Raw genomic sequence first — 24,446 nt, 5'->3', positions numbered from 1 at the left:
ATATCTAATGCTCACTCTTCCCTTATCCCCCACTACCTCCCCCAACAAGGTTTCTGACTCAATATTTCTGAATACATTTGCATTTTTAATCAGGAAAGGGGTGTCAACCTCTTCCTTACTGTACACCTGCCATTTCTTACTTGCACTCCCTCCCAAACATTGGTGTGGTGGTTGCGGGTGGGTTTTTTCTTGTGTTTGTTGTTTGTTTTTTAAAGAAACCTTTGCAATTAAATTTGTTAATTTCTGCTGCCTGAATACCAATAGTTGCAGCAGCCTAATCCATCTCCTAACTGCATTTCAATCTCTTTACAAAAGACAGACGGCTTCATAAAAAAACGCTTTGATTTAGGGAAAGAGACATCATCGTCTATTTATACACCATATTGCGCAAAGCACTGTGGACTAGGTGGCCATGTAGGTTGCCATAGTGACTATTTTATCTATCAAACTGGAAATTTCCCCTCAGTGTGAAGTAGCAAGGCAGCACTAATTTTGATTACGTGAATCCTGAGCTAGCTTTAGACTTGACCTTAAGAGGGGGGGGGGGTCAGGGGAGCGCACAAAAATCTATCTAGAAACAACAACAAAAAATTCTTAGAACATAGCTTTAAATCTCTTGCATTTAAGATTAAACTACATCTAAAAAAGACAAGACTCAGGTCTCATTCCATTCTGACCCCATTCTACTGAGTACCACAGAACTCTCAAGGTATGTATGCAGCTCAGTGATTTTAACACTGTGCTCTATCTATGCACAAGAAGATAGAGATGAGAAGACATGGATAATACTACCTGCCTTCAACTACATACTGTCGCAATCCGATTCATAGTTATGGCTATGTATGGCCACTTGTCGGTCCATGGCCATCTTGTCCTGTTAAAAGGACAAGGCAGCCTCCATTTTGGACCAGGTTCCTGTTGTATAAGAGAGGGCAGAGACTCAATCCTGCCCAGCAACACTAGCTGTGTATGTTTTTGTTTTTTTTCTCTCCTGCTGGGCCATCTAAAGGTCAGGCTAGTTCTGTGTGTGGAGGCCTGATTCTGCCCAGCAACCTGTTTTTTTTGGGTCGGTCGTCTGGAGGTCAGGTTAATTCTGCCCAGAGACTCATTTTCCTGCTCTTTTTTGGACCCAGTCATCTAAGGGTCAGGTTTGTTTACTCGTCAACTCCAGTGTGCCGTGTGCAAAGCCTTCCGACGTGGGGTGGCAACAGCTCGAAACCTGAAGGGAGGAGGGACCAGGGAGCCAATCAGATGCTGACACGAGGGAGTGAGACCCTTCTATAAAACTAGGTTTCCCCCCAAAATTTGTGTGAAGCATCCGCGTGTTAGCTGAAGGACCTGATCACTCTTTCGGCCAGGGTCTCCTCCCGGTAAAGTGCACTCGTGTCGTATCGTTTGGATTCGTTGTCGTTTGGACCCGATCCCTGTCTGCTCGTCATGCTTCTGGTGTCTGTTCTGCTGGTCAGCTGCGCCTGGAGTGCGGTATTTGCTTTTTGATATCTGACAGTTAGCTTATCTAGCCTTTTATTTGTTCCCCTCCCTAACTTGGTACCAAATATCTACTCAGGATATCAGGATTGTATTAGTGAGCTCAGAATTGCACAATTGCTTAGCTAGCTTGTATAATAGTTCTAGCTGTTATTAAATTGTTAATTGCCAACTGCTTTATGTGTTTGAATCACTGCTCTGTCTGTGTCCAGTGTGTGTGTGTGTTTAACTTGGGAGCTGCCTCTACTTAGAGGGTAGCTGACCAAGGGGGTCCAGTCCCCGCGGTCTGAGTGAGTGGAATCTGCCCAGCTGCAGCCGCACCACACTCTGGGTTTACCCTCTGTGTGAAAGCAAGGGTGGCCGAGGCAGTGGCCCGTGGGTCTCTTTTCTGTGTTTGCACCGGGCATCGCCCTGACGAACCCGATTCCTATCTGTGTGATTGGTGTGTCTGCCTATTTGGTGTGGTGTGGTGAGCAGTATAAAGTGTATTATTACTGTGTTTTGGGGTGTGTTTGTACTTTTGATACCATCCCAGCCAAAGTTGCCTACTCCCCCAGCCCAAGTTGTAATTATCCCCTAAATAAACGCAGCCACTTGGCTTTTTAGTGTTACCCTGGTCCTGCCTGTCTTTTCCTCACTCAATACCAAGCTTGACGAACCCCCAGCTAATTCAGACATGGCGTCACGAACAGGATTGAGTGAGGAAAATCCTTCCCGGTTGTCTGTACAGTTTGCTTGTCCGTGGCGAACCAGGGTCACCGACAAAACCCCAGAGGACGAACTTAATCATTTTCAACACCATGTTTTACTTGATCGGGGGGAGGCAGAGGCCATTGGCTGGAATTGTATTATTGGGGAGGGCCACCTGAGCCGAACCTATGCTGCTAGCTTGACTGTTGGTGCTGCAGGCTGTCTCCTGACATGCCACATTGGTCTGCGGTTAACCCCCACGGAGGCCAGTGACCGGCCAACGTGCATTAAGGCAGGGGAAGCCGGCGCTGGGACTGATCCAGTCCAGCTGTGGAAAGGTGCCCGAAGGATTTTAAAAGCAGCCGGGGGCACTTGTCCATCAACTGTTACTCCCCCGAGACTCCCAAGTGGGGGCCCTGCACATGAATTGGTAGTCCAGCTAGTGCAGGAGTTAGAGGAAGGGAAAAAGTCCAGAAAGCTCCTCCCTGACCAGTACAAATCTAAGATCGTTGCCAGTACCTATCACAAGATTTTAGGTCTGGCTCTGGACAAATTGACCGTTGTTATGGGGGCTCTGGCGTCCACTGCTCGGGAGATGGCTGATACCCCTGAGGATCCCGGTACAACCCAATCCCTACCTGCTACCCCATCTCCTCCCTCTCTGCCAACTCCTAAAACCCCCGAACCCTTCCCTCCACCATATCCAACAGCGCCTAGTTTGTACCCGACCCTGCCATCATTGACCCCCGAAAAGGTAGCTCTTAATCCTGCCGAAGCTATGCCAGTACAAATCACTCGGACTAAGGTGGACCCCACAGGGGCACAGAATGTCGTTTTTGAGTGGCGTACACGCAGCAAGGCTGAGATGAAGGAGTTTATCAAGGACACAGGGCGGGGACCAAACGAACCTGTATTCACCTGGTTAGGACGGCTTATTTTAGAATATAGTCAGGAACTTATTGATCAGGAGGAGGCAACCCTTATTTCCCGGAGTGCTGCCTGGTCAAGGGGAACGGGCCGAGGGGTACTGTTAGCTGCTCCTGTCTGGCCAATCTCCGTGCCAGCAGCTGCTTTCCTTCAGATTCAAAATAGTGCTGTAGCTTTTCAGCTACCTCCCAGCGGGATCACTACCCCACGCGATCTCATTTTTACCATCGCAGGGGCATCTCTTATTTGGTGGGAGCCTGCACAAAACCCCCTAGGCTTAACACTGGCACAGCAACAGCTTCGGTCATTTGAAGCTTATTGCTATGTTACTGATCCAGCTGCTATTCCCATCCAAGAGCAGGGGATAGACGTGGCCCTTGATAGCAGCCCTCTGGGGGACACTAGCACGCTGCTGTGGATGCGGGGGTTCCAGGGGCGGCCGGTAACGGCGTTGTTTCAGGCTATGGATCGCCTGAAGTGGCCTGGGCCCCAACCGCCTGCGGTGGCTGCGGGCACTGCACCCCACGGGGGCAAGCCCCGGGCTCCTAAGACCAATAGCGGGGAGCCTAGCAAAAACACTGTTTGCAGGGTAAGCTCTATATCGCAAAAGCTTCTGGCTGTAGCGTTGGGGTGGCATAAATATATTGCTCCAGAGCCACCTCCACTTTGAGAGCCAGTTGTTCCTTTTCCCCCTTTTGTTTTTCCAGGATGCGGGTATGGGTATCTGCCCTAATAACATCTAGGGCAGGCGACCCGTCTTGCGTCCCAACCCCTTGTATGCCACGAAGCCCCACGACCCTGACTCTTCAAACCTGGGCATCGCTGGCCAGTCAGAAAGTCGGCCGGCCCACATCATAACAGGACCTGCCCTAGGGCTCGTCCTATTCTCCCCCTTTTTCATTCCAGGTTTGTTCACAGCGGCGCCATCCCCATCCAAACCCTCTACTTAACCAAACTGTGGCCTACGCTCATCAGACACTTTTGGCCACCAAGTCAAGTGATGTACCCTCCATGTCTCCAGACCGTCCTGGCTGGAACAATGTTTCTGCCATCACCCAGCAGCTGTCGTCCCTGGCGGTCCGCATCCGTGAGGAGCGTCAATCCTGGGACTGGTGGCAAACAACCTTGTCAGGCTGGGGACTTGGACAATGGGCACAATCCTTAAAATATTGGTTAATTGCAGCAGCAGTAGTTATTGTTATTTTCTGCTTAAGCCTTGCATGTACCAAAGCACTAATTAACAGAGCTGTGTCAGCACTCCCTATCCAGACTGTGCACTACGGCAGCCGACGACCAGTCAGGCTCTGAGCTTTCCGCTTGAATTCGGTTTTCCCTTATGTTCCCTAGGTTCGTTCCCTCCTAGGTGTAAGCTGACCCTCCCGTGATGGACCGCCAATCGGCCACGGGGGCATGTCGCAATCCGATTCATAGTTATGGCTATGTATGGCCACTTGTCGGTCCATGGCCATCTTGTCCTGTTAAAAGGACAAGGCAGCCTCCATTTTGGACCAGGTTCCTGTTGTATAAGAGAGGGCAGAGACTCAATCCTGCCCAGCAACACTAGCTGTGTATGCTCTCCTGTGTTTTTGTTTTTTTTCTCTCCTGCTGGGCCATCTAAAGGTCAGGCTAGTTCTGTGTGTGGAGGCCTGATTCTGCCCAGCAACCTGTTTTTTTTGGGTCGGTCGTCTGGAGGTCAGGTTAATTCTGCCCAGAGACTCATTTTCCTGCTCTTTTTTGGACCCAGTCATCTAAGGGTCAGGTTTGTTTACTCGTCAACTCCAGTGTGCCGTGTGCAAAGCCTTCCGACGTGGGGTGGCAACAGCTCGAAACCTGAAGGGAGGAGGGACCAGGGAGCCAATCAGATGCTGACACGAGGGAGTGAGACCCTTCTATAAAACTAGGTTTCCCCCCAAAATTTGTGTGAAGCATCCGCGTGTTAGCTGAAGGACCTGATCACTCTTTCGGCCAGGGTCTCCTCCCGGTAAAGTGCACTCGTGTCGTATCGTTTGGATTCGTTGTCGTTTGGACCCGATCCCTGTCTGCTCGTCATGCTTCTGGTGTCTGTTCTGCTGGTCAGCTGCGCCTGGAGTGCGGTATTTGCTTTTTGATATCTGACAGTTAGCTTATCTAGCCTTTTATTTGTTCCCCTCCCTAACTTGGTACCAAATATCTACTCAGGATATCAGGATTGTATTAGTGAGCTCAGAATTGCACAATTGCTTAGCTAGCTTGTATAATAGTTCTAGCTGTTATTAAATTGTTAATTGCCAACTGCTTTATGTGTTTGAATCACTGCTCTGTCTGTGTCCAGTGTGTGTGTGTGTTTAACTTGGGAGCTGCCTCTACTTAGAGGGTAGCTGACCAAGGGGGTCCAGTCCCCGCGGTCTGAGTGAGTGGAATCTGCCCAGCTGCAGCCGCACCACACTCTGGGTTTACCCTCTGTGTGAAAGCAAGGGTGGCCGAGGCAGTGGCCCGTGGGTCTCTTTTCTGTGTTTGCACCGGGCATCGTCCTGACGAACCCGATTCCTATCTGTGTGATTGGTGTGTCTGCCTATTTGGTGTGGTGTGGTGAGCAGTATAAAGTGTATTATTACTGTGTTTTGGGGTGTGTTTGTACTTTTGATACCATCCCAGCCAAAGTTGCCTACTCCCCCAGCCCAAGTTGTAATTATCCCCTAAATAAACGCAGCCACTTGGCTTTTTAGTGTTACCCTGGTCCTGCCTGTCTTTTCCTCACTCAATACCAAGCTTGACGAACCCCCAGCTAATTCAGACACATACTTCCTTGATTCTGCAGATTTAATATTAAAAAGATAATAGTTTAAAAACTATTATCTGTTGTGCATGAATTGATATTGCAGACCACAGATTGTATGTAAATATGTATTCAAGCAATTTAAAAACTACTTGCAAAGGATTTTAAATTGACCCCTTTATTGCACATACTGGTAGCATGAAAGGTTTATTTAAATATTGCTTTTTCTCCTGCTTGATTTACACCTTACAAGTACCATGTGTGTAAAGTCTGATCATCCCTGGGTTTCATTTATTTGGGAGGACCGGGGGAAGGACAGAGAAATTTATTGCAAGTTCCTATGCCCTTAACTGAACAAAGGTTTCCTTTATTCTAATATCACTTAAACAGCTGTTAATGAAAAAAATAGTTTCATACTAACTAAATTCCCTTCCCCTCATCAGCTCCACTTTTACTCCCATGCTTCTTGTGATGTCATCATTTACAGTAGGACTCCAGTCATTGGAGACTGCCCTAGAGCCAGGCAAAAACAGGGACAAGTTTTTGGGGGAAATTACATTTCTTTCCTGCACCCATCTCTACAACTGGTTCAAAGTTTAACTTTGAAGTTTTTTGACAGCGAAGGGACACTTCTTTCAATATTTCCCATGCTATTACGCTGTACTGTCATGAATTTTGTCCTGCGAACACAATTTATGGCAATTTTTATTAAGTCAAACACCAGTTTAGGAGAATTAAAATATTACTCAGGAGACCTGGACTCTATTCCCAGCTCTGCTAGTGATTTGCTGTGTGGCCTTGGGCAAATCACTTCCCCTCGGTTTTCCCCCACATATCACTTATCTTGTTTAGTTAGACCGCAAAATCTTTGGGGCAAGGACCATCTTACTTCATGTTTACACAGTGCCTGGCACAGTGGGGCCTCCAGGCACTACTGAAATACAAATAATTCATTTTCACAAGACCAGATGGAAGAGACTCATCTTCTGCCCATAGCCCTCAGTTGCCTTTCCCCAGCCTGGGAACACCAGGGGTACTTCTACGCTGCAAAGCAAAGGTGTGATTGGAGCACAGGTAGGCATACCTATATTAACTTTAATCTAGTTATCACGGTTAATAATAGCAGCTGAATCACAAAATTCAGCACTGGCTAGCAACTAGAATATGCACCCTGGGTCCCTGGGAATATGTCTACTTTGCCGCTAGAAGCATGTCTCCCAGTCCAGTCAGACTTGAACTAGGGCACTAAAAAACAGCATTGTGGACATAGCAGCACAGGCAAAGGCACAGGTAGTCACCTGAACTAGGGAGTAGGTGGGCTTGTACTCCGGCATCTAACCCATGCTGTCATCCACGCCACAACATCCACACTGCTATTTTTAGCACGCTAGCTTGAGCAGAGCTAATATGTCTCTGTCTACCTGGGCTGGGAGGCACACTCTCAGCTGCAGCATAGACATAAGCATCAGTTTTGGCTGCTCTCCAATGTGCTATCTTGGCTATTCCTCACAGGCCTTGACACCCTCTAACCCCAAGTCATATCCTACCGTCAGGAAACCATTTCCGAGACACATCTCACTAGCACTCTAATGTGCAGATCATCTTTCACTCCTCATGGACTGCTGCAGAATGAAGGGGATTGAGAGCATAAATAGCACTGACATCTTAAAGTATGTTGCACTGTACATGGGAAGGGAAGGTGTATCCCTTGCAGGACATGTCAAGTTGAAGCAAGGCCCATGATTGCATCATCACACACTGAGTCAGACTGTCAGCAGAAAAGCTCTCTGAGTTACTGTATAATTAAACCATTCTGAGGTACACTTATCTGCCAATAGCAAATACTCCTGTTATGTGTATTAAAAACCACTTCAATATAGTTCAAGAAAAAAAAAAAGCTAAGTGCGAAGTGGATACTGAAGGACTCATTAACAATCATACTTTGAAGATCAATTGTTAGCTCCCACGTAATCACAAAGCTTTCAATTTCTCTTCCCATAAGTCTTCTAAATTTACACCATGAAATGAAGAAGAAGGTGGGGAAACATTGCCATTTAATATATTCAGGCTCCCCTATGAATATTCAATAAAGCAGATTTAAAGGATAACATCAGTATTAACTCTGAAGCTATAAAACATTAGGCTAATGTCACTACTCCTCTCCAACCTACATTTTCAAGTTTTTAAATCCAGTGCCAGTCCGGAAGGACATCAAAATATAGTGAAGGCAAAGAGAAAATTAGTGTAGGTACAAAGCAAAGAAACCAACTTACCCACACACTAAAACTGCACAAAAAAACAAATTTATATTTACAAACTACAGTGTTTTGAACATATTGGGATTCTCTTGTTATAAGAAAACATAACAGGATCATGTCAACTTAATTTAAGGCCAACATTTATAGAAGGCTGGGTTAGAAGAGAGGCTCTAGGATTTTAAGTCTCTAAAAATGACCATTTCCCCCTTCAATGGTTTGAACTAAGATGCAGTAATATTGCACTAACTTATGAAAATGAGAAAATGACTAGACCAATCTAGTTTTTCTTCTTTCTCCATCCTCAGCAAAATGCAAACTAAGCCAATAATAATAATTAAAATAATAATGCCTAAAAATGCACTTATGTAGTACTTTGCATGAGTAGATCTCAAAGCACTTCGCCATCTTTTAATGCATTTATACTCGTAACGCCCATCGCAAAGTAAGGCAGTGCTATTATCTTTAGTTTAAAGATGGGGAACTGTGGCACAGAGGGGCTAAATGACTTGTCCAAGGTCACACAGGAACTTTGTGGCAGAGTAGACTATTGAACCCAGTGAAAGATATTGTTCTTTATAAATCAAAAAATTCTGAATGGGTCTGAGGTAATTTTTCCGCCAAAAAATTTTTAAATGGGGGTTTAAAAAAAAATAAAAATACTTAAAGCATTATACAGACCTTGGTTCAGCAAGGTAGTGAAATGTATGCCTAACTGGCAAAAGCCATCTATTGGAGAGGGTTGATGGGGCAGAATGAGAGTATTTTGGGGGAAGTGGGAGAAAAAATGGCTTCTCAGGGTGGGTAGTTGTTTTGTTTTATTAATCTATTGCTGGCCAAGGTAAACTTATCTCCATATGCAGCCACTGCAGCCAATAGGATCTCTACCATGGACTTCAACGGGAGCAGTTACGCCAACGTTGAGCACTTCTGAAAATCCTATCCTTAATGCCAGTGGCTAACAAAATGTAATGTATTAGTATTTACTGTAATTTTGTTGTACATTTAATAATTCTAAGGGCAATTAGTACTTGTTCTTTTTTTGTTTTTTAAATTGGGACATAAAATAACTCTCAGCCAATGAATAACTTCACTGTAGTCAGTGGGACAACTCACATGCTTTATATTAGGCATGAGCTCAGGCACCTGGCTGAACTGCGGCCATAGATTTTACACATGAACTAATCCTCCCATGAACTCTGGATAAGAATTATCTTCTGGTATGGATGGGGAGGAGAGAAGGAGAGAAGTCTAAGGCCCGATCCTGGGAGTTTCTGAAGACAGGCCACTTCCACTGAAGTCAGTAGGAGTTGGGGGCACTCAGCACATATCCCAAGATGGCCCCACAGCAGGTGTATCTAGACTAGAATAAAAGGTGGATATTTAAAAATGCATAGTTGAACCAATTTAGCCAGCACTCTTTGAATATATCTTTTATCCTAGTCTTTGCAAGCCCCATGACCCGAGGAAGGTCAGCTCTGAAACTGATACAGAGCAGAACTCAGACTCACATGTACTTGGCTCCCTGCCCGCGGTCAATCCACCAGACCACACTGTCTCCTTAAAGTGAGATAAATCCTCCAATACAACACAGTGTTATACTACTTGAGTTCACATGCTCTAATATAAATATAACTAATATATGGCAACGCACCATTTTTACTGCATGTGTTAGATGGACAATGTTCTTTCATTCGTTGACTCATATAACAGCTTTTCTTATTTAGGGGTCAGACTGGAAAAAAGAAGTGGTAAGACTTATCCTCCACTCACCATCCTGGAACAGCTGAATATTTCTGCTCACACACATCAGGAGTAAGCACCATCAGTATTGAAATCCTTCAGAGTTAGCCCCCCACCTTGAAATGAACAGAGCAGCTCATACCACTCTGAGCTATTGTTTCTATAGACCAGCTCAGTTACAACAATGCACTGCGTCACACGGAGTGGATCTTTGCTACCCTCAAAGGTAGCCCGTGCATACTGGCACACGCCACCCTGTGAGTCCATTGTTTTACATTCTCCCCTTAGAACCTTCCACCGCAAAGACTCCAATCCCAACTGGAATATAAAAACTGCACAACAAGCAAAACCTGCAAAGTTAAAGTCAAGAGGAAGCAAATGACCAAGGGAGACGAGCGGGTCTCAAATTGTGGGTCATGACCCCAAACTGGGTCGCAACCCCATTTTAATGGGGTCGCCAGGGCTGGCATCATTTGCTGGGGCCTGGGGCCAAAGCCAGAGTCCCATTGCCCAGGGCTGAAGCCAAAGCCCGAGGGCTTCACCCCTGGGAGGCAGGGCTCAGGTTACAGGCCCCCCGCTCGGGGCTGAAACCCTTGGGTTTCAGCTTTGCCCCCCCACCCAAGGTTGGGCAGGCTCAGGCTTCAGTCTCCCTTCCTGGGGTCGTGTAGTCATTTTTATCATCAGAAGGGGGGTCACAATGAAATGACATTTGCGAACCGGTGAGATAGGTAGATAGGAAGGGAATAGCCAGCACTTCGGGGTGGCAGACCTCAAGTACCATGCAGAGGTTAGTGCCAGCTAGAAAAGCCTGGCTTCAGTGTTGTACTTCATGGAAATGAAACGAGAAGCTACGTACAGCCCATCATCCTCAGGTATCTGCAAAGGTATTAGGGTTTCCTCTGTATACGTGGGTATGTATAGTTGTAAATATTTATATATTATATACATAGACATAGACAGTATTTTCTCCCTCTGAAGCAAATGCTGATGCAAGCAGATTGACAAGTAGCCAGAGAGGGCTACTGCTGACTGACTGTGATAAAATGCTTTCATCAGCGAGAACGCTGGGCCTTAAAATAACACGCCACTTCCAATAAAACAGTAAGCAATTACAAATAAAAAACAGCACACAGCTTTACAACAATTTAATCACATTACTTCCCATTAGGGAATAGCACTGTCTCTCTGAAACAGGCAGGTGGATCAGCATTTTTACTTAAAGTTACCAAATAAGTACTTGTTCATACAATGACAATGTATACCTATAATTCACAACACGCCAAGTTGCTAAACCTTCTGTCAAGTGGTACACAGGATGCATGTGTATTTCCTTCTTGTAGTTTGCCCTCAAACATTTGCATACATATTAAAAACAAACATTTTATATACTCTCTGCACAGACAGTTAAAACACAAAAGCAAACTTGGCTAATTTCAGTTAATGTAAACAAACATGGGACAAAACTTTTTTTAAAAACTACCTTTGGTTTTGCGGTATTAAGTTGTATAATCTATACCAACAGCAACCACCATAGCTCAAAGAAAAACACAATTAATAAAGGATAAAATACACAGAAAAAAAATAGCAACATTTAGTACAGTATTGTCTTAAGTCCGACATATCTAATTAACAACTCCTCAAGGGGCAAAACCACAGGCAGGAAAAGAATCCCCACATCACAAAAGGGAGGGGAGGATCAGTATTTTTAAGCCAGATTTCACTTAAGCTATTACTTTTATGAAGTTGGATGAAATCCTGACCCCAGAGAAGTCATAGGCGTTTTACTATTGACTTCAATGGGACCGGGATTTCATCCAGTCTACAGCAAGAGAGATAAGGAGTCGTATTAGTTGAAGAACCTCAAGGAGGTTTCTCTTGGCTACAATGCAAGATGCTAATTCTTAGTAATACATATTCAGAGGGAAATGGAAGAGCCACTAGCCTGAAATTTCAATTATTTGGTCAGAATATCAGTTTCTAAAAATATGTCAAAATGCCCTTCTATCATTTCAATTGGAGGAAGTGAGGGAGGAAGAACAGTGAGTGTTATATAAATTTAACAGGACTGAATTTACAGAGCTTCTTTTCTGAAGGCCGCAGTCTTCAGAGATGCAATGCACATTGGATATATTCCAAATACATGGAACAGAAGTATAAAATATCCTGCACTAATTTACATAGATCCACATTACTTAGGTTTTTTTGTCATTCAAGAATTCAAAACATTTGTAAAAAAAAAAAATTTTTTTAAATTATCTTTAAGCACTTTTAGTGACCCAGCACTGAAGCAGAGCTCAGCCAAGCCCGAACTTTGTGGGTGGAAAAAAAGGGGTGTTTCAGAATCCGAACCCCAAATTTTTCACCTTGGGTCCCTGTGACAGTCTCATCTCTAGTTTTGGCCCTTTCCTGCCATGTCCAGCAGAAGCCAAGTCTGTCAATCATGGTCTGATGTCCAACATATACGAGCTGGCATTTAACAACGTATGTATTAATATCACCAACAGTAGATTAAAAAAAAATCCTTCAGATAAGCTTAGCAGAACGCAAATATTAGCTTTCAAAAACAAATACCTGGTTCCTCAAAGTTGTCACAGTGCCCTTATTTAACTCTTGTTCCAGCTGCTACTACTGCTCTCAAGTGTGGCTTAGATAGTTAGCACATTGCTAATTAAACCTCACACTTTTCAACATTAGGGATGCAGTATTACTCAGAGCTAGAAACCAGCAAGGATTTATTAGGACCAAAATAAATAAATAAAAAAAGATAGAAGCTACTGAAAACAACTTAATGAACAGTTGTACATTTACTTTGGAATATCTCTTCAATAATAGAGCCCTGCTGGACCGGGCATCCCAGCCTCTGCAGAGACAGAACTCTTGTTGCCTGGGTCAGTGTTCATTCAGCACACCACAGAAAATCAGCCTTTTGCTCCGCACTCACCGAGGGATCTGGCAGGATTGTCAGCTGCACTGTTTCTACTTGTCTATTCACTGACAAACTTGCACAGTCACCCCATATGAACCTGGACATCCCTCACTTCCTGCTAGAGGCAAGGAGAACTAGTTTGGCCACTAATTAGCAGGTTAAGGAAAAATTATAGGGTAAGGGAGGGTGGGGAGAATAGAGGAAGATTCCTCTAAAATGAAGGTACAGGCAACTGTCTCAGCTATCCCGGGACTGTGGCTTTAAACAAACAAAAATCTACAGACCAGATCCTCAGTTGGTACAAGTCAGCACAGCTCTATTGTCTTCAGTGAATCTACACCGATAGACACCAGCTGAGGATCTGACTTTACATCTCTTTTAAACTTTTTTAAAGATAAAGCGTCAGAGTGTGAACAGATACAGATTTCAATAAATCTACAGTTAGACTATTCTTTCCAAGCATGTAATTCAGAGGGCAATTAAAAATATTCAAAATGATTTATGTCAAACAAATCAAGATTATGGGTCTCCATTTTTCAAAAAATCTTTCCAAACCTTCTCATATTCTGCATATTGAAAGTAAGAGCTCATCAAACAGAGGTCCACCAGATCTGCCTGCAAGTGGTAACAAGTTAGGCTTCCCCTCCACACACACACACCACAAATGGTATAAACTGGACACAGTGTTCTGTTAAACTAAATATTGACACATCTGCTTACCACGTGTGTTAGTAGCCATGTCAGCCACTTTCTGAAAGGCATCCAGAAAGGCAGCAGCTGCTACTACGGTAGTCCTGAAATGCATACAGAAAACAAAACATTAGCTAGGTCTCATTACTGCCTGTTTAATTATTGTCAAAAATGTTTAGGCTTATTAAGAAACTAGTGGAAACTTGCAGGGGCAACAATATAACAAATCCCCCTCTATTTTGCATTTGAATTTAGCCCTCTTCTGCCTTCAATTCTTAATCTCTTCCTTGCTTTGTGCTGGTACTATGGACCGTGTTGCAGCCATGCTAATGCTGTGCTGTGAATTGCACAGGACAGATGTTATTTCAAAGGGATGCAGCCAGACCCTTCAAGTGGATTTCATCTGATGAATCAATATTAAAGCAATCAAACATGAAAAAGAATCTAAACAAATGAAAGCCGCTACTATTTTGGGGGGCACCTGTACGTTGCAGGATACATCCCCAGATAAGGGAGAAATAAGTTCTCTGCAGTCCTAGTCAAATCCTATCCTAAGCACATCATTTGAGTTCTCGTCTGAAGCGTACCTGCCTCCCCGATAATTGTGAGAGCATAAGAGGGTATGTTCCAAGAGATCTGTTGATCCTGTTTGGGAGTTTTGGGACCAGTGGGAAAAGGAGACTATTCATCACCCAGAGATTTCTCTCTGTCCTACAGTTACACCAGGGCAGGACAAATGGTTATATCATTCACCTCTTGACAGGTAGGTCAGCACCTTCAGTCTTAGTTGCCGAGCCAGCTAGACCACCCCACCTTTGCCTCTAGAAGAGCTAAACCAAATGTCTTAGTGCTATATATAAACATGTACAACAACAAAATTGCACATGCTGACTAACCGTGGGTGCCCGTGCAAGTAGAACCAGGGCAAAGAAAGGAGTTACAAGTAAGAAATCTCTTCTGTCCCGGAGGCAGTCTCACCTTGAAGAGGAGACAAACACGCCCCCAAGAGACAGAAGAGAAAAGATGGCAAAGGCAGAAGAGCCAACTGAAGAAAATTCCATCAAAACTAATGCACAAGATACAGAATACCTTCCCCCTTCCCCCACATCCTTGACAGAAGGAAGGCCCACCAAGCTATGAGGAATGCCCAAAGGGCACATTGTCCATAGGCAGCATCTGAGGATGAAAGCATAGAGGCAGTATGTTGAGAACACTTGTGCAAATCTCCCACTTGGTGGTCCCTGCAGTTCTTCAACTACAGCTGCTCACCTGTTCTGCCTAGGAAGTGAACTGGATTGGCCTTTCAGGTTCAAAGGGCAAGGACGGCCTGCTAATTGCATACTACAGATAAACAGTTTTATCTATTTAGACAGCAAATCTAGCCGCTGGCGTAGCTTGATACTTATCCTCAGAGAGGACATACGTGGATTCCAATTTTCTATATAAGTAGGTCTTGAGGGCCCTACGCATCATAGCTTTGTGCCAAAGCTTTTCTTTTTCTGTCTTTCAGTCTGGGTATCCTGATTTAAATGAAATTAGGACAAGACTTTAGGGATTAAATGAGAACAGTGGCACAGCAATATTTAGTCCTCATGGACAAGGAGGTATGGAGAAACATAGGCGAATATAGTGAATTCCCTCCTCCCCACAACAGTTGAAGAGATCACTCCAAATGAGTCCCAAACAATCAAGATCCCCTTAAAGAGATCCATCAATTTTACTTTGCCTCAGAAGTCTTCTCATTAGGTAAAGGTAATAATTGGAGATATACCAATCTCCTAGAACTGGAAGGGACCTTGAAAGGTCATCAAGTCCAGCCCCCTGCCTTCACTAGCAGGACCAATTTTTGCCCCAGATCCCTAAGTAGCCCCCTCAAGGATTGAACTCACAACCCTGGGTTTAGCAGGCCAACGCTCAAACCACTGAGCTATCCCTCCATTATGGCCCAAAGGCAGAAGTCCATCCTTGCCACACTCACCGAACCAAAAATGTGAGCAGAAAGCTGCAGGGAAGCTTGTCCGCAGTCAGTAAAGACCATAGTTGTAGATAAAGAATTGTTTTCCTGGGAGAGCTGGAACTGGACTACTTGGATGTTATCCAACCCTCACTTCAAGCACACCCTCAAAATACAGGAGACATAAATGGTAGTGCACAGTTGGGCTACGGTCGATGCAGAATTCCTCTTAAGAGCCTTCTCAATCTTCTGATCCAAGATATGGGTTTGAAAGAGAGGATAACCTCAAATGGAGGGGAGGAGGAATCTCTACATACTGTCATTTGTAGGTCAGCCCCTGGGCTAAGGGGAGGAGCAGAGCTTCTCTAGCTAATTGTTAATACTTATTCATGGACCTGGCTATTTCCACATCTTGATTTTTCCAGCATTGTTTTCCTATTGTTAGACTCTTCCAAAATCATGGGCTACATTATCTTATCCAGATTGCTACTAAGGAGGCTCCACTTCTCTGATAAGAAAACACTAGAGGGTCCAATTCCAGCTTAGATTACATATACTCCCCTTTGTCAGAGGAAGCAGCAGAGGCAAAAGATTAACATTTGCTGGAAGTAAGTGAGTGAATCCTCAAACTGTGCACAGAGCTACTAAAGCACCTGGGAGGGAAGTTTTCTTTGTGGTGCGTGGGTGGTAGAGAAAAAAAAGACTTTGAATAAGACCTATAAAATAACTGGCTGAGCAATCGAACTTCAGCACCTGAAGGCAAACACTTCCCCCCTTCTAAAAGAAGCTGCTGGAGGAAAGAGGGTGCTGGAAATTGTCCTCTACCCTTCCAGCTGCAGTAGTTGAGGACAAGGCCTGGATTTGAAAGCTCCTATTCTTGGAAAGCTCTGTCACGGACTGCTGGCATCAGAGACTGTCCAGGCCAGGAGCAGTGGAGAGGTAGTCTGGAACTTTGAGATGATGCCAGATGCCATTGCTCTTTCTGAAGGGCAGCTTGACAGCAAGAATCTATGACACAGGTCCATGTTGTACTGATGCAGCCAGAGTATGCAGAACCTCTTTTTTGGGGCAAGAGAGGAATGTCCCTTGTCACTGCTGCCCATAAGGAAAATTAGAAAAATGAGGAAGAACTTTGAAAAACTGCACTGAAAAGCCAGCAAATGGCAGAGACCTGAGATGTACCGGGGAGACAAAGCAGGGGTCAAGACCTGGCTGGCTAGTGTGCGCCAGAATCTGGAGATTCTCTTGGATTCTGGTCTCCCTGTTGAAAGACGAGGAGTTGCCCAATTGTCCTGAACTGGTGGCATCCAGGATGTAAGTGGAACTGGAGCAGTTTCTGAAGCAATCCCAACTGGGCAGACAAACTGTATTTCCAAAATAAATGATTAAAAACTTCCAGGTTGCTCTAATTTGTTTAACGCACCTTAGCTTAAGGACATACTACACTGTAACCTTTCAAACCCTTAACCCCCTCCAGGACTCCACTCATCTTTCTCCTCTCCCAGCAGTAGCTCCACCCGCCCTCTATACAGATTACTCCTCACTTCTCACTGTCATTTCCTCCCCACACTTGGCCACAGCTGCATTTGTATGCCACCTACCCCTACTGCTTCCCAAGCTGCGAAAGGTGGCAGAAGCAGGAAGCCAGATAAGACTTGGGGTGTTGGGTGTATAGAGGAGCTCCTGGAGATAAGGAAGTGGGCCTAGCTCCTTTCAAGAGTACCAACATGGCTCCGCTTTCCAGTCCATCCCATTCAGGACAAGACTTCAGGGAACACCTGGAAACTGGCCAGACAACGTTTGAACAGCTAAGAACCTAAGCAGATTCTTTCCAGTTGTGCCTTCCAAAATCCAAAGTGGATTTAATAATGATCTGCAACTTGGAGTGATGCTGTGGCACAGTCCTGTAAAACCTTCCTGGCACTTAAGTACTCCCAATCCGTGGCAATTACTTTACTGGTATCACATATCAAAAAAGGGCAGGTGGGGGCTGGATAGGGTGGGGACAAGCAAGCTCACATTGGCCAAAGCAATGCCTTCCTAGCCCCAGGGGCACGCTTCAAATCCCATAGTGCTGGTGGAGGAGAGAAGGATATGGAGAAAAAAAAAGAACTGAAAAAAAATCTTTAAAAATAGATATAATAATAATAAATATACGGTAATAATTGGAGATATACCAATCTCCTAGAACTGGAAGGGACCTTGAAAGGTCATCAAGTCCAGCCCCCTGCCTTCACTAGCAGGACCCCAGATCCCAAAGTGGCCCCCTCAAGGACTGAACTCACAACCCTGGGCTTAGCAGGCCAATGCTCAAACCACTGAGCTATCCCTCACACAACTACACAACCTAATAGGAGTCAGAGAAAGCATGGTTCCGCTTTTCCCTCCTTTTACTTCTTCCAGTGGGATAGGACTGCATGGAAAGGGAAGGACACATGCAGGCAACCAACCCCATACAGGATTTTGTGGGGTTTTTGACAGGACACACGAGACATGTACATCCCATTAGTTTAGGAAACAAGGTTCAGTTCATAGTAGCATGCAATTTAATTTCTCCTCTCTCTCTATGTGAATAGAAAGGCATTTTATGAGTCTGTTGTTTCTGTTACTGATACCAAGTCGTGACATGATATAGAAGCTGCTTGAATAATGTTTTATTAATGGAAGGCTATGAAAAGTTATCCAGAATGCACTTGGTATACTGAGACCCAATCAGTTACATGTTATTAACTGCTGCCGAATGACCCAGAACTGGGATTCCCTTGGCAGCCAGACCCTCTGTCCTAGTTTTTGGTTACCAGACACTTTACGCAATATTTAGAGTACTCCTGTAACTTAATAAGCCTTCTTTATCTTACATTTATAAAAATAATGTAAGGACTTTCGACCCCAAAGCTATGGGTTAATTAAATCAAAATAAATCAACCATCTTTCAATAATATTCCAGATGGGGCCACATCATGAAAGAATAAAAATGTGAAAAGAACTTACCGTCCTGTGTGGACAATTAGCTATTTTTCTAAAATATACTAAAACTGTAAAAGGTGGCACACAGAAATTACATTGATGAGTTCTGAATATGAAATATTTAAAAGAAAAGCTAAACTAAAAACATGCTAAACAGACTATCAAGGATGAAGCACCATTTGAACTACACAGGATGCCTAGCATGTTCACACATGCCAAGGGGATGGGCTGCGTGATAAGAAACTTACCTTAGCTGAGACTGCAGTTTCCCAGCTTTGTTTATAAAATCTTCCCAAACTGGATAACTTCCCTGAAAGGAAAAAAAAAACAAAAAACTAATAATGAGAATTTTAGTGGCCATTCTATTTTGACATTCTGTTTGAGATAATACGAATGATCAAAATAAAGCAATAAAGTCTACTTTTTGTTTAATAAATGTCCATCCCTTGAGCCGTGTAACATTTTTCTAGCAATTTATCTGCTGTTCCTTTAAAACTACATTGTCATTAAACAAAAAAAAACTCACACTGGTTCTGAATTCAGGCTGCCTGTTTGTTGAACATAAGCAGCAGAGAGAACACTATATCCCAGGACTTGAGACCTAAGTTCAAATCCCTACTCTGCCACAGACTTCCTGTGTGACCTTGGGCAAGCCACTTAGGGCTTGTCTACAATTACCGAGGGATCGACACATGGCGATCGATGCATTAGCGGTCGATTTAGCGGGTCCAGTGAAGACCCACTAAATCAACCGCAGATTGTTCTGCCATCGACTCCTGTACCCTGCCTGAATGAGAAGCGCAAGGGGACATTGCGTAGTGTGGACCCCGCGATAAGTAGATCTAAGTACGTCGACTTCAGCTACGTAACTTAGATCTCAGAGTAGCAGCCATGTTAGTCTGTATCCGCAAAAAGAACAGGAGTTTGATCTTAGAACTTAGATCGATCTCCCCCCAAATTGTTTAACATTAAACTGTGTCAAATAAGATTTGGCACACAGAGCCCTTAGCCCTGCTTAGTACCATGGCAAACACAATTAAAAAGGTTAAAAAGATGTTATTACAGATAAAGAAAAAAAGGGGAAACAGTTAATATTTAAAGCATTTGAAATGTAGAATAAGGCTTTCATTTGAACAACATCCCTCGTTCCTTTTTCCACTCTATCTGGGGAGAATTTATATGAGTAAAACATCTTGTTTGACAGTCTTTCAGATGGTATCAAAGATAACAACTGTCCTTTTTGGAGGGAAACTTAGTTGAGATGGGCTGGAGCTGTTACAAATGCAGTTGAAGTTTGACCCTGTTTAGATAAAACAAGACATACACAAGAAGAGAGAAGAAAGAACAGCAAAGACAAAGTGCAGCTTTTGTCTCTGGTGTTGACTTTCACTTGCAATCTCTCTGCTGGAAAATCACAGGCACAGCACGTGGTTTTATCGGCCACTCTGAGACCTGGCAAACTTATACCAGCAATGGGTTGTTTAGGGCATTGCTTTTAACAGCCTCTTTCTGATCACAGGCTCACAGCAGTGTAGCAAAATACACACTTTTGGCTGGCTAAGACAGACTCTAATTAGACAAAAGGCAAACGGAGAAGGATAGCAAAGATAAGAAATGAGGTGTGGACGGAAAATGACATACTGTGTGGAGAGGGAGGAGGGGACAAAGTCTCACATCCCAGGTGGTATTCAGGGTTTAGCCAGAGCCAGTGGAGGTGACAATGTCATCTAACTTCCTCTCTGGCCCAGTCTGCTCAGCACCTCTCAGGATTAGGACGAAGAAGATCCAGGTCCCAGTAGACAGTGGGGATGGCAGCCATGACAGTGAGGCTCGCTCCTCCCCCTTCATTTAATCAGCCATCATTGTCGTCATCCCCTAAAATTTCCTTCTGAGGACTCTTGGTCCTCATTATTTTGTCACCAATTAGGCCTAGTTTCCAATACCCTAATTTTGGTTCATTGTTTTCCTGTCCCCAGGCTTTTCTTGGTTACCAAGCATCATCTTAACACTGTTCTTGAATTATATCAGTAGGCCTTTTTGTTAGGACTAATTCAGTCAGTCTCCCTTTTGCACCTTTTCCCATCACCATGTATAGGTATAGGTATAGGTTACTGTGACATCTTACGGACTTTCATTCACTCTTCTCAGCTGAGCTCACAATTAGGATAAATTGGTAGCCCCCGTTACCACAACCGCTCTATTCAGAATAAGTGTTGAGTCCCCCTTTCACCTAGCTTCTCCCCGCCCCCTCACCACAGTACAATCAGCTGTACGTCTCCCCTCCCCCAAATAATTCCAACTGACTAGGGGTTAGAGGGAAAAAGAGACCGTGTTCACTTTAATAAATTTGCAAGATACTCAGTTACTGCAGCAATCGGCATGGTACAAGCCTAGATCAAACAGATGCCCATAGCTGAGAATATGCATTCCAAATGGGAAGTTATTGTATGCAAATATAATTGTTTGTAGTAAGGGATATCTGCCCCAACAGGTGTCATCTCTGCTTCTATCAAATGAGACAGAAGATTGGTAATATAAATAATTAATAGGCATAGTGCCTAAAAGCCCTAGGCATGGACCAGGGCCCTATTGTGCTAGGTGCTGTACAAACAGAACAAAAAGACAGTATCTGCCCCAAAGAGCTTATGATCTAAATAGAAGTCAAGAGAAAAAACAGATGGATACAGTCATACTGACTGGGGAATACAAGGAAACAAGACAACAGTGGTCAGCATGATGGGCACTGATATCAGGGCACTAGCCATTGTCAAGTTTTTTGTAGACATTATCTACTCTTCAGATTTTGTAAATATCATGCAATACTGTATCTGTTAACACCCCAATCTTACAGGAATTCTGCACCAGGATTGGCTTCTTTTGCTTACTACTCTATTTGGCAGCAAATCAGAATGTCAGATCACAATGTGTTTACCAACTATAATCCAGTGGATTATAAAAATAAGAACCTGACCCTGCAAGCCTACTCGTAACTCCCACTGAAATCAGTGACTCAGGTTCACACCCTAAAATTGCTAGTGATGGTAGCGTATCCAGAGTATCACTGTCAATAAGTAGGACAAGATATTAAATGCCCCCCAAAATCTTTTTGCCTAATGGAAGAGGCTAACTCTATTTTACCAATCTTGTATTGATTTGCTAAACCAAAACAAAATTTATCTGAAAAGAAGAGCATTGTACTTTGCAGGTTTAAATCAAAGGGATACCTTCAGAGCAAAAGAGACAGCAGCAGGTACAAAAGGATGCACCAGTTTCCCCCAAAAAAGTTTCATACAACATATTCAATTTCATGTCAATTTGGTACTTACTGTTCTCAGATTCCCCGTTTCCTAATATTATTTCAACTCAGCTCGCTGATGAGTCTTAGACGCCTCATTTTTACAGTGCTTTTCCTTAATCAAGTTCAGAGCTAATTGATTGGCATGCATCCCTCCCCCCCCCCACTTTGAGAAATGTCAGCAGAGACAAACCCCAGCACGAAGCTTACCACATATAATTAAAGTCAGCTTCAGAACACGCAGACACTGAAGTATAAGGCTGAAATCTTGACTCTACTGAAATCAATGAAAATGTTGCTATCGACTTCAATATGGCCATGATTTTACCCTGAGTTTTTTTTCCAGGTGACATCTCTACATCAACAAGGCCCACCCTTAATGAACACCAGGGGAAGTGAGGAGGCATCTTTGTAATTCCCACATTCACAATTCCTTTAGAAACCACTTTTACAGCCAGTGGCTCTGCACTTGCAGAATTGGATTGTTCTTGTTGTTACTGTAACACTGATCACAGAAGTACCTTGCTGAATCAGGGCCTAAGTACATATTGAAATTTCAGCCCATGAATACTCCCACATTAGTCAGGTATGTCCTTAAGTACCTTGCTACATCAGTGCCTTATGAAACGCACTGGCTGGCAGTATACAAAGAGATGATTTTTACATTTGACCTCCATACCATCATCTGGAACTGTGAAGGAAACTCAAATCTGGACTACTGGAGCATTTACATTTAGGCTATACGCTGCCTTCCGAACACCAGCAACCTCACAATGTAATTAATTTAATACACTACCTATTAGACATGAGAAATGAAGACTCCTTAGCTCAAGAAATGCCAGAACACTACACTGACCTTTCCATCATTAACAGCAAATACCCAGAGAGGAACAGAATGAATCAGAGGACTGATAATGAATTACACAGCCTCACCCATCTAAGGGCTTGTCTTCACTGCAGCAGTTAGCGCCAGGTCCTTGTTGAGCCAGCCTCGCTTGAGTGAGAGCAGCCACATGGTAAAAGACTTGAGCTATACAGTGTTTGGATTAGGAGATTAGGAGCTGTGCTAATTCAAAAGGTAATCTGTAGCTGCATCCTCACTGCATTACTAGCTCAAGCATCAACAGCAACTGGGCTTCCAGCCACACCCCTAGCAGGCCAGCTAGCTTGAGTTTAAAACATCATTTACCTCAGGCTAGAGATGGGGAGGGAATTGGGCTGGGGGCAAAGCTTGATTTACACCCTGCAGTGAAAACAAGCCCTAAATTCCTGATTCAAGTCTAGCCAAGGTCAGTAGCCAATTTGCTATCCATAGAGAGCCATGAATGAATGGCCCGTGTGTGTAATGGGAAATTCTTGTCCAGTGACCACATCTCTCACAAACAAGAAGTCACTCCACAGCTGGCAACCTCTAAAAGAAAGGCCCAGGGGTGAATACGTATGAAGAAGGCCCTTCCCTCTCATACCTAGAAGTCCTTGTCCAGAATTAAAACACTACACCGAGGTAGGAGAAGCATGCCCTGCTATTGTCCTAGCTGTGACTGTCCTGTGGGTGGAGAAAATTGCAGTCTCTAGAGATATCAATATGACACCTCTCACACACATTTATTTTAATGAACTGAGTATATGAACCTGAAGTATGTCTACACCTCATGGGATGTTAAAATCTTATTTAGGATTATAAGACCCTGAATAAAGTGTTATGTTAAGACAGAATTGTCAGCCATGTAAATGCAAGACACCCACTGATGAGTTAATCATTGCCATTTCCTTAAACTTATCAGTAATACTGATATCTACTACTTTGAACCCTTTCCTCTCAACAGTAAACTGGCTAGTCCGTCTATATGCAACGTATGCATTATGTATGTATATGCCAGGAACCTTCGAAGCTCTGACAATTAACAGCAGGGCCTAAGGCTTTACTGGATTCTCAAGCAAAATACAAGTTGACAACTAAGCTTACCAAAGCAGTCTATTTATGCTGCCATTTCAGTGGCAGCATTACACTGCTATCTGTGCCTAATGGTACAGAGAATACTGACACCAGTCATTAATTTAATTGTGTCACAGGGAGACTTGAGAGACAGTATAGACAAAATATAACTTGGGAAGGGAAGATTTTGTGGTACCACCTTGCCACACAGAAATCAAATTCAAATCATCATCTACCACTTCCACAAACCTTGGTTCACTTTGTTTTTAAGCCTACCCACAGAAACTGTATCAATGTAATTAAATTGGTTTCAAAATTGATTTAGTTAAATCAGTACAAATCCTTTCATGTGGACATTCTTAAACTGATCTAAGAGTGGCTGATCGCGATTTAGCTTAATTTGATACCAAAATAGCAATTTATTAATTCAACCCTAATTGAATCCTTGAATGTTTGTTCACCTGCAATCTAGCAATAATCCCACCTTATAGCAGCATGTGTGTGTTGTGGTTTTTATCTGTACTGCATTTATAGCATTAATTAATATAATATAACCCCCTTGGCTAGCAATAACTCACTCTACTTTTCCACAGCTCTGATCTCTCACCCACAAATCTTCTATACAAACTTATATTTTGTAGATTTCCAATTATTCCTATTCCAGTAGAAACTTCTTTGCTTTTAACCCTCAGGATCAGCCCCTTCTGAAGCCAAATTAGCAGTTTGTTTCCTCACCCCTCTCTCTCTCTTTTCTGGAATTTAATTCATGTGTATTAATTATGGTGTCCCTTTGAACCCTTCAACCAAATACTTCTTGTCA

General features: G+C 43.6%; 1 protein-coding gene across 17 annotated transcripts in view; it reads right to left on the bottom strand.

Moving 5' to 3' along the window:
• MTSS1 (MTSS I-BAR domain containing 1) overlaps positions 1-24,446 on the bottom strand; it is a 175,256-nt gene that overhangs the window by 132,932 nt on the left and 17,878 nt on the right. For 16 of the 17 annotated variants that reach the window (XM_045004247.1, XM_045004257.1, XM_045004249.1 and 13 more), the window contains 2 exons: positions 18,644-18,705; positions 13,505-13,578 (listed from right to left, as the gene is read on the bottom strand). In XM_045004247.1, the coding sequence (XP_044860182.1) occupies positions 13,505-13,578; positions 18,644-18,705 (136 nt within the window). Of the gene's footprint in view, positions 1-9,888; positions 10,088-13,504; positions 13,579-18,643; positions 18,706-24,446 lie in introns of those variants that run through there. The other variant, XM_045004255.1, reaches the window with a different exon arrangement.

This window comes from Mauremys mutica, chromosome 2, assembly GCF_020497125.1.
Source record: "Mauremys mutica isolate MM-2020 ecotype Southern chromosome 2, ASM2049712v1, whole genome shotgun sequence".
NCBI lineage: Eukaryota > Metazoa > Chordata > Testudines > Geoemydidae > Mauremys > Mauremys mutica.
Note: the sequence above shows the minus strand (reverse complement) of the source record. Positions and strands in the feature narration are given on the sequence as shown.